At 37.0% G+C, this 11,079-nt stretch overlaps 1 protein-coding gene across 5 annotated transcripts in view; it reads right to left on the bottom strand.

Moving 5' to 3' along the window:
* The window catches only part of ptprz1a (protein tyrosine phosphatase receptor type Z1a), a 122,974-nt gene that overhangs the window by 60,679 nt on the left and 51,216 nt on the right, over positions 1-11,079 (bottom strand). For all 5 annotated transcript variants that reach the window (XM_017305392.1, XM_017305393.1, XM_008410944.2 and 2 more), the window contains exons 8-10: positions 10,852-11,002; positions 5,795-5,979; positions 4,104-4,230 (exon numbers count right to left, since the gene is read on the bottom strand). In XM_017305392.1, the coding sequence (XP_017160881.1) occupies positions 4,104-4,230; positions 5,795-5,979; positions 10,852-11,002 (463 nt within the window). The remainder of the gene's footprint in view (positions 1-4,103; positions 4,231-5,794; positions 5,980-10,851; positions 11,003-11,079) is intronic.

Raw genomic sequence — 11,079 nt, 5'->3', positions numbered from 1 at the left:
ATGCTGAGGATCTGCTGTTTTCCTCATCGACTGGTAGCATTTAGCTGCAACCCGCACAATGTTAGAGGCATCRCGTGGCTAAAACATCTTGATGTCTTCCAAAAAAGATGACATGAACTTGTTGGTTCCCTTGTCTATTGTCGTGGCTGATATTTTGTGAAAATCCGGCAGAAATGCTAAACTAATCGACTCAGAAATACTCTGCAGAGTCAATCGAAACGAAAAATCCCATAGAAGCTAAGCTCTGTGAGGAGGTTAATGTGAGACATGAAGTCACGTGGGACTTTCGAGGGGCGTTTCTGTGTGGAGCTTGGTAAGGTCCATACAGAAATAAATACAAAAAATAAATACAGCAAATGGAAATACAGAGAACGGAAAAGGGAGAAGCAAAAAAATAAAAGCAAAGTATATATTTATGBTTTTATTTCTTATCAAAATACATATTTATTATTTTATTTATATATTTATTGTTTTTATTATTATGTAGTATATATATTTATTCTTTTATTTCTATATTTCTACTTTTATTTTTATGTTGTTTCTTTTATTTATTATTATGTTGGATATGTATATTATTTTATTGATATATTTATTCTTTTATTTATTAATATGTCAGTTTTGGTCCTCCATACAAAATACACATGACTTCTAAAAATGCTATGTAGTTGCAATTTATTCAAGCTTCAGTACATAACTTTAATAAAAAATATGTTTTCTCCATATTTGTTAAAGTTGTCACCATGTAATAGCAGTTTGTTATGAGAGATAATCTGTGAAAACAATCAATCTCCTCCATCTCCTCCCTGAATTACTATTACTGGTTAAAGTAATGCACCGTTCTGACCAAAACAACCAATCAGAACCAATAGAAGGGTCTTAGCGCTGTCAATCATCCTCATTCACTCACTGCTAAATGTCCTAATGGGGGAAAAACAAATTATTACAAGAAACCATTTATCTGCTTTATTGGTAGCTATTAGAGATGTGCCAATCAGGTTTTTTCCTGCCGATACCGATACCATTAAATACTAGCGAAATGGAGGCAAACAGTAGTCTGTAGTAAAGCTAATTATGCTAAATGGTTGACATTCACATGTCTACCCACCTCTCTTGGAGAAAAACTGAGCTATAAATTAACATTCTTGCCTTTTTCTCTCTCTCCCTCTATTTTGTTTTTGAAAACCTAATTCTAAAACTTTTCTTTGCAGCATAGAAACTGCCACAGTCGTTTCGTGGCAGCTGTATTCAGCAGCAGCTTCTACTGACTGTAGCTGCATATGTCACGGTGAAGCGCTCCAAGCAGGAACGAACCATTTCATGCCGATCCAGGGGGGCTCAGGGCAAAAACGGATGTGTGTTTTGGTCTGGGAGGGGTAATGTTAAATTTTTACTGCTAAAAACAATCTTTGAAAATACAATATGATTGATTTTGTATTTGACAGGACCCCGATTTTTTTATTTTATGTCTATGAACAAAATATAAATAATGAAATTGTGGAGGGCCCCTGCTGGTCAGGGCCCCTAAAATCGTCATCACTTTTCACCCCTTTACTGCGCCCCTGCTCATAGGACTAATTTCATTCTGACTTATTTCTTGTTGTCATAACAACAGACATGTAACGCTAAAAAGAAAAGTAGAGTCTTTAAGCAGTTTAATTTTCCATATTACTCTAAAGTTTTATAGCATAATGACATCAGTGAAACATTCTTGATGAAATTATTTGACGTGCTCAGTCAAAGCATGTCTGAGCACATGTCAAATAAGTTCGCCATCATATTTGTTGTGAACAGTTTTTTTTATTCAATGCAATAATTAGATTAAAGCGAGTCTTAATAAAGCAGCATTTAGAGGAACTGTGATGACATTTGAGACAGGAATTTTCTCAAGATGGTGAAACTTTGATGTGTTTGGTTTCAACTCAAAATAACAATTTTAACCACTTGATAAAAACCAATATGTTTAAACACCTGTTTATCCACATAACCCCATAAAATAAACTGAACTGAAAGCAACAGTTTGTTGCTATGGCACTGCATTCTCATCTCATACATTATTAGTTGGGCAAACACTTCATGTGGGCCTGAATACTACTGATTGACAATGAAATCGAATGCAGATTTTTCCCTTCTTAACAAGATAGAGAATTTATTTTTACAGAAATTACAACTAAAATATTGAAAATCACAATCACTGCCACTTCTATGATTACATGTACTAAATCTGGAAACATACAGACAGCTATCTCACAGGAAGAGTCAGAAGGGACAGATGCAAAAGAAAAATCAAAGCCAGAAACACAAAACATGAACTAATGGACAAAAAGTGAGGTATGAACTGTTATCTTAGAAAAACAGAAATCTGTGGGGAACATATTTGAAAAGAACACCATCAGGCTAAAATTAAATAACAGATAAAATTATTTTAAAATATAGAGAAAGCCCAGAATAAAGAGAATGGAGGAGGGAGGGAGAGATAAAGATTAAGACAAGATTTAAAAGATTAAGATATTTTACGTTTCAGCCGGTCAAAAAAAATAAATCAAAACAAAAGTCAAAACAATAACAAAAAAGAAATAACCAGGAAACAGGAATTCTCCCTTCATAGAAATACACCAATAGGCCAGATTTGAATTATTTTAACTGAAACAATTTAAACTTGTCATTTTGGAATTGTATTTGTCTAAAATGTATTTACACTAAATATATTCCTGACCAATAGTCATGAGCATGATAGCAGGACACTATTATAAGGTTTTATCAATTTTCCAAGTTTATCAAACTTTTGGCTCAAATTTATTTATAACTTAGTTTTTGTTATTTTTAAGTGGAGCTCTGTTCAGTAATTAGTAGTTAGTATCTTACCAGCACTAAGCTACACTCAGAATCCCAAAAGCTGTTGGTAACCAATAATATGTATCTGTGAATGTGTGTAAGTATGAGTTTATGTGTGTACGTGTCAGAAAACAAAATGTTTTAGAATCTGTTTGGCAGTAGTACTACTTACTTATCACTGAAGTAATTAGAAATAAAGGGTAACATTTTATAAAAGTTAAAAACCATGCTAAGTTATTTTTAGACCTGTACAAAATATTAAATTCCAATTATCATAATATCATTGTTTGCATGCAATGCTAAATTTGGTTGCATGTCATCTTTCTTGTACCGTGCCGTCACACTTTGCATCCAACATGATGAACTCTAATCCCCATTGAAATGACAAAGTGCTTTCATACACAGGTTAAACAGTGACAGCTAATAAAAACAGCAGAACTCCACTTCAGTCTGAACACACTTCTGTCATGGAAAATGTAGAGCAGAAAAAATACCCACAGTTTAACTTAACTATTATAGAAATACAACTGTATCAGGAAACATAAAAAAAATGGAATAGAAGTTATCAAAGAAAATATTTTCAGAATCTTTTTATAGAAATAGTAATTTAAAGCTACTTAGTATGACTCATTTTCTGAAAATTAAATTGTTATTCTTGTATAAGACAATAACAAATTCAAGGAATGTAAAGAATAGAAAAAGCATAAACTATGAATATAAATAAATAAATAATCCAGGACAGGACAATTCAAAGTGCTAGAAGGCAAAAGGAATTATTTCATGTCATAGTTGTGTCAAGACAAGAAGGCCAGTTGATCAGAATAGTACCAAAATATCACGTCAAAATATGGAAGTAGATCCGTAGATCTTGGTTTGCATGATGATGTAGAGCAGGGTGGGCAGTCCTGGTCCTGGAGGGCCGGTGTCCTGCATCTCTTAGATGTCTCCCAGGTCCAACACACTTGAATCCAACAGCTGAATCACCTTCTAAGGGAAGTCAAGTTCTCCAGAGTCCTGCTAACGACCTCATTATTTGACCCAGGTGTGTTGAAGGAGAGACACATCTAAAAGTTGCAGGAGACCGGCCTGGAGTTAGGGTATGGCAAAGTAAGGCAAGCATAAATTCCATCCGTCAAAGATAAAGACCTGTGAACATGTAACAAGCAAGAAGGACAGCTTTTTGGTCCTTTCTTTTAGACTAAATGAAACTGGGGAGCTGAGTGAGAAATCTAGGAGCATCTATGCTTGGCATCAGGTGCGGTCGCTCTTACCAAGGTCATCGAAGGGCATGACAACTGTCAGCAAGTCACTCACGCGTCCATGCAGACCATTGGTGCAGATGGCCACCACTCGTATCTCATAGGTAGAATTGGGCAATAAGTCATCGAGTATTGCCCCCTAGTGGTGAAAGATGAGATCCATTTTGACCGTACAGTTTAATCAACCCAACTAGTTCACTAATTTTTAATTTCTCACAGTAGTTTGGTCATACGTACTATAGCTGCCATCTAAAAAAATCTTGTCACAGTATCTGGTAAGACTGGAGCTGATGTTTCTAGGAAAACATTGTTGTTTGTCTGCATATGTGTGTTAGTATGATTCATTAGACACATTTATAATCAGTTAATACTAGAGGTGTGCCGATCGATTGGTCACCGATCATAATCGGCCGATTTCCGTGAAAAAGTGCATGATCGGTGATCGGCGATCATTGGCTCTTGTTGCCGATACYGATCACCTGCATCTCATTTCTCAGCCTGCCTGTGCAGCTGGTCTCCTCTTTCCTTCACTCTGCGCAAACGCGCAGCAACAAATCCTAAGCGATGTGGAACTATAACGCACTGAGTGAATGGGGAAGTTTGAGTGTTGCGGCAGAAAATTGAAGCAGGTCAAAATGCATCAACACAACGAAGCTAATACAACATAAAAACAATGGCATACTTGAGGAGTTTGGCTACATCGAGGCTCACTGCAGTAAAAAAGACATATGGAGGATCAGATAGCAGGAAAAGCAGCGCACAGCTACAAACACTCACCCGGATTAGCATGACGGTCAGAAAGCTAAACAAATAACCCGCAAAATTATTTAAGTCTTCGAGCTGCGATGTAAGACGCTGGTTCTGCTCTCGCTGTTGAACCGCTGCTACGCTACAGGTAGTAATATTTCACAGACGGAGCGCCGCTTCTGCTCCACCTGGTAGTGACTCTCACACCGAACCTCTGTTTAAAGCTGCAGCATCTAACCTAAAAAAATTAATTTTACATACATATTAAAACTTTCGCTGTCCTAACATGAGACAGATAATCTCTAAAAAAAATAATCGATCTCCTCCCTGTTCTGCATAATTACTCTGCTCAGTCAGAAACAGCCACTCAGAACTAGCAGTAATCAGCTAGCCGCCATGCTATCAGGAAGTTTTCATTCAGTAACTCTGGATTGTTTATTGTAATGGATCCTGTATTTGCCTTTGAATGTTAAGTTTTATACTTGAATTTTTTGGCAATGTTGAGAGGTTTTATTTAGCCTCTTCAGAGCCTCCATATGTTWTCAGTCTGTTAAAGATAGTATTACCGATAGCAGTACAATTAGCACAATGCCTGTTTTTGTTTAGTTTTCTTCTTGGAAAAAGTTATTAAAAACAAGTTTTTGTCTAAATTAAGGTGCATTCATGGTTCCTATTTCCACATAATGTAACCGGTAGTGTTTATGATAAAAAATAAATAAATAATAATTATGTGATCGGTATCAGTGATCGGTATCGGTGATCAGCCCTCATGGGTGATCGGTATCGGTATCGGCAGGAAAAAACCTGATCAGCACATCTMTAGTTAATACATATAAACTACAGTGTGATTCACAATAAATGTTTTACTTTGATTCAGGTGGCAGCTTATCTCAGTCTCTGAATGGTGTGCTCTTGTCTCTAGTTTCTGCATGGTTAACTTTTGGATGATTACTCACAGTATCCTGATATCCATCGGTCAGGTATTCAGACAGGACAGAGTCCTCTGCCTTGGCCAGTTGGTAGGTGATGGAGTATTTCTCAATGTTGGCGTCATACACCGCCCGTGGCCGCTCCCATATCACCAGCAGGCTGCTGAGGTTCTGGGGAGCTGCCTGGATGCTCTCAGGCTCTGAGCTGCACACTGACAGAAAAACAAACACCAAATTTAAATAAAGACACCAGGAAGCAGTTGCTATCTTCTAGAAGATGTGGCATAACATTACTGACACAAAAAATATTGGAAACAGTTTATTTTTTTATCAACTTTAACATCAGTATGAGACTCTAGTTGTTCCTTCCAACATCACCGCATCACACAAAATTTAGATAATTTGTTTTACAAGCAGATAACATTCATATTTCTAATAGTGTACAGAATTATCAAAATTTTAAACGAAACATCAGAACCAACTAATATTTCATTATAAAAGATGTAACTTATATCATTGACCGTCTAGCAGGAGTGTACTGGAACACAGTATTTTCCAGAAGTATGACTTGAACGTTTTCACATATTGTTGCATTTTAACCACAAATTTAATTATATGTTATTGGGATTTCATGTGAAAAGATGAATACATAGTTGTGAATAATTCTGAAGTAATTTTAAAAATGTTTTACTAGAAATCAATCTATCAAGTTTATTTGCATGGCACATTCCAGCAACATGGCAGTTCAGAGTGCTTTACATAATAAAAACAAAAATGCAAATTCATAAATTACAGTCAACTATTTTACATTTTGTCAAGTGCCACCATTACACATCAAAAATGTTGTTCAGTATTTTCTTAATTATGGTTTAAAAGCAACTCTGAACAGGTGGGTTTTTAGTGTAGACTTAAAGGAAGTCAGTGTTTCAGCTGTTTTACTGTTTTCTGGAAGCTTATTCTAGATTTGTGCTGCATAGAAGCTGAATGCTGCTTCTCCTTGTTTGGTTCTGGTTCTGGGGATGCAGAGCAGAACCAGAACCAGAAGACCTGAGGTCTGAAAGGTTGGTACAACAACAGCAGCTCTTTAATGTATTGTAGTGCTAAACTGTTCGGTGATTTAAAAGTAACAACAGTATTTTAAAGTCTATTCTCTGAGCTACAGGGAGCCAGTGGAAGAACTTTAGAACTAGCTGATGGGTGATGGGCTCTATCTTCCTGGTCTCCCGTCTCTTTACCAAAGATGAGGGTCTTATATAACGCAGACAGACTGGTACACTGAAAGCTTTACTTTTTGACTCTTTGTTCACATCAGAGCAGAGACCATGTCGCTGCAGAAAAATCCTCAATCTGTCTGTTCATCTCTTGTTTCATCCAACCACCATTCCCAAGACACCAAGATACTTCAACTTCTCCACTTGAGGCAGAAACTCACTCAAAATCCCAGTCACCTCACACTGAACTGTGAACCACTCCAGAACACGAAGGTTGTACCCTGAAGGAACCAGTAAAACCAGATCATCTGCCAAAAGCTGTAGATAATCACATTGATCATACTGGCAACAAGCTTGACTTTATGCCAACAATGTAGACACAGCTGTAGCTTTGGGCCTGCAGTGCTTAGATAGAACCCATCCAAATGCAGCACACATTTTAGTTTTAGGAGTATTTTTACTACGCTGTACTTTTTACTTTTAGTGGAATAATTTTATCATAAAGCATTGCTTCTCTTACTTGAGTAAAATTTATGGATTTCCTACCCACTGAAGAATACCAAAAATTCAACACACAGAGACAGACCTGCAGTTTTTGTTAACATTTCAGAAGATTTTTATTGAAAAAAACTGATATAGAAATGTTTTCTTTTGCCCAAATCTGTTAATTGTTTTTGTTACTTATATGAATTAGTAATTTTTGTTCTTAACATTCCAAAATTTCCATTGAACTTTACATTTCGGTCAGATTATGTAATTATTAAATATTAAACAACTAGTAATTTGAGCGATTGCTCAATACTTGAGTGGACTTTTAGCTTTCGCTTGAGTAAAAATATACTGAAGCAGTGTTACTTTCACTTGAGTACAATTTTTAGGTTCTCTGCCCACCTCTGGTTATAATGAAGCTGTAGGAGATCAGCAGCCTAGTAATTGTGAAATCCAGGTGAAGGTCTGTATAGAAGGCAGGGTTAGGTGCAGGTAAGTGCAACCCAGACAGAATTGTCATGGCCTCATTATRAAATCGTGAAGTTGCTGGGACGGGTGAATGAGAACGCTAGAGATGGTAKGCTGAAAGATACATATCCAAAGGCATTATAGATCAGGTGTGTGTGGAGCAGCATATCAGGACATTTTTGTAGATGATGATCACGAAGAGAGGAGAAAGATGGCCGTAAACTGTCRTGATGTGATGCTGGTTGATTGTGGATCCAAATGCAGAACAGTGGATTTTTGTTCTGCATTTGAACAGAAATAGATGATGAAAAAGGAATTTAATGAAAATGATGAACGACAATAAAGTTACAAGATTCCAACAAACCAGGCCACAAACGCAAAACACAAAGTTCAAGTAAAAGAAACCAGTAAAGAGCCACTAAGGAGTCATGGGAAAGTGATGAGTACTCAAAAGGATCCAGTGAGGAGTGATTAAGAATGAGAAGCTTCAATACGAGGGAGGTGAATGAACAAAAGACCTGGACTGATGAGCTAACTGATTGCAGGTGTGAGTGGAGGGAGCAGGAGGCATATTGAGGGAGGGAGAGGCAGAATACAGATGGGAACAAAAAATTATTCTAACACAAAGAATAACTAGACAGAAAAACCCCAAAAAACTAATAAAACAAGTGTGACAAAGAATAACTGTCAGCAAGAAATAAACATAACTAGAAAAACTAAAAAGAATTGAACCAGAGGAAAACAGGAATAAGACAGATCTATTCAAAATAAGAAACTAACATAAAATAATAATGAAACTAGAATCAAGTCAAATTACAAAACATCCCAACAGCCTAACAACAAACTGGGTAAAAACTTGAGAGCGGTGGCAGCAACTTGTGACAGGATCCTTTAGAAAAATAACTTTCCCTTATTTTTGTCACCTTGCCTTTAAGGTGGAGGAAAAGAAAAGGCTGTTGATGAGGCCTAATGTATCAACAACACAGAGTGATGGCTACAAAGCTGAGCAGCAAATCAAACTTGGTGAAAAAGCTTAGACCAGCACACTGATGTTGGGCGACGGGTTTATTAAGGTCAAAAGGATCTCTACCTGAAACATGACAGACATTAAACTGACATTATCCGTTTAAATCCTAGAAACTTACTGAAAGCCACTAAGCAACTCTGTGGGTATGAAATTCACTGGCGACCAGAGAAGACAGGAGTTATATGAAACAGAAATAGAAAACAGGAAAGAGTTAAAATATTTCTCGACCTTAGAAAGGTTAAAGAATATGCCATGCTTTTATGAACAACAAGCTGTATTCAAAAAAGTTATAGTATTTAAAAAATTGCTTTTTTATGTCAGACTGAAGCAGACGAAGCTGAGTGAAAACTGGTCAGAACCAGTAAGGACGTTCCCTGATGACTGTTGTTTTGTTTTTTATCACGATTAATTGAAATCTTAAGCCAAATTATTAGACACAGATAAAGTATACCAGGCTGCTGCTGAACACATCTAGCTATCCTTATCAAACTTGTAACTGATTTTTATTGATCTGACCGTTATTAGACACAGGGCCTATAAAACATTTCTACAGTACTGGGAATGGTTCTGAGTGTTACTGAGGCTGAGGTGCCTGATTGGTTAATCTGATTATTTATTCCTGGACCTCTGTGTCTTTGTAAAGTTTGATGTGACATTCGTGGTATAGAAACAAAATCACTGGCTTCCATCTGACTGCATAATGGAGTTGGCAGTTTATCTAAGCTGATGACAGATTAGCTTATCTGAGTTAAAGCTATGTTTAGCCTCTAACAAGCCCTTCTGCTAAAGCTTCTGATGACAGGAAGTCTTTTCTGACTTCTCCACATTTTATTGCCACCATATCCATTTCAGATGTACCTTCCAGCAGCCCGAAGGTATATATGATATGGAATACTCAAATTTAAACAAAACAGGAAAGAGTTAAAGTATTTACTGTGTTTTTCCAGAATGATTCTTGGTCAAACATACAATTAACAGTAATACAGATGAAAGATAAGTCAGATTATCAGTGATTAAAAGGGGCATAGGGATCTGTTACAATAGGTAGCAGGAGACTCAGACTGTGCAAACACTGACACACTTCCTTCTTAGCAGAGTTGAACTAACATCTCTGCTCTCACTACTCACAGCTTCTTTCTTGTGTGTGATTATGTGAAAACGCATACCYAGACATATCAGTCAGGAGAAAAACCTTCATGTCTTTCATTGCTCTCAGGAAAATATACTGCTCAAAAAAATAAAGGGAACACTAACACTTCAGTGTTCACTTAAATGTTAAAGTGTTCCCTTTATTTTTTTGAGCAGTGTAGTTATTAAGGAAGATTTTAGTGATGCATGGAAATCTGATTTAGTTATTTTACGTCCACCAAGGGCACAACATACTTGAGGACATAAGACAAGAATGAGGGTTCAACAAAATTTTTATTCTTAAACTCTCTTGAACTTTGGTTTTTTTGGTTCAGCTGCTTCTGATTTTCTGTGAAAAAAAGAGTTAAATGCCCTTAGTTTCCTGTGTCCCCCCCTCCAAAAAAAGAAAAACAAAACCCCAAAAGTATTAACAGAAAGTTGGACCCGGTGAGCCGATCAAACAGAACAAACCGGTACAGCAGGGGGCCAACACTATACAGGGCCGTCGAAGCCCCTACTACTTCCCAGCTTTGACCACTAGAGGGCAGATTCAGCTGGTTTCATAACTATTTGAAATGAATCAGTTTTGTTTGCATTTAACTGCAGGTAGTTTTTGTTCAGCCATATTGAGACAGTTTGAACATCTCGGAAGGTCGAAGAGTAATACAATCGCATGTCATCATCATACAGATGAGCAGAATTTAAACTGCTGCATAAAAACAGTCTCAACTGCAAAATGTTCAGACTGGAGTTTGACCAACCTGGAATTTGCACCTCCTCAATGCCTGTGTAGGAGGAGAACACCTGTCCCACGAACTGCTCCTGCTGATCCCTGAAGTTGTTCTGCAGGTAGTCCATCAGCATAACGTAACCAGCCTGCTGCATCGTCATCACCTCACAGAACATCTCCAGCTGCAAACAGGAGGACCCAGGGGTGAAAGTAGTTTTAATTAGTGGGGGTACTATGACAAAATAAGTATATATATATA

The sequence above is a fragment of the Poecilia reticulata genome, linkage group LG6 (assembly GCF_000633615.1).
Source record: "Poecilia reticulata strain Guanapo linkage group LG6, Guppy_female_1.0+MT, whole genome shotgun sequence".
NCBI lineage: Eukaryota > Metazoa > Chordata > Actinopteri > Cyprinodontiformes > Poeciliidae > Poecilia > Poecilia reticulata.
The sequence above is the reverse complement of the archived record's forward strand: the minus strand, read 5'-3'. Positions and strand labels throughout refer to the sequence as shown.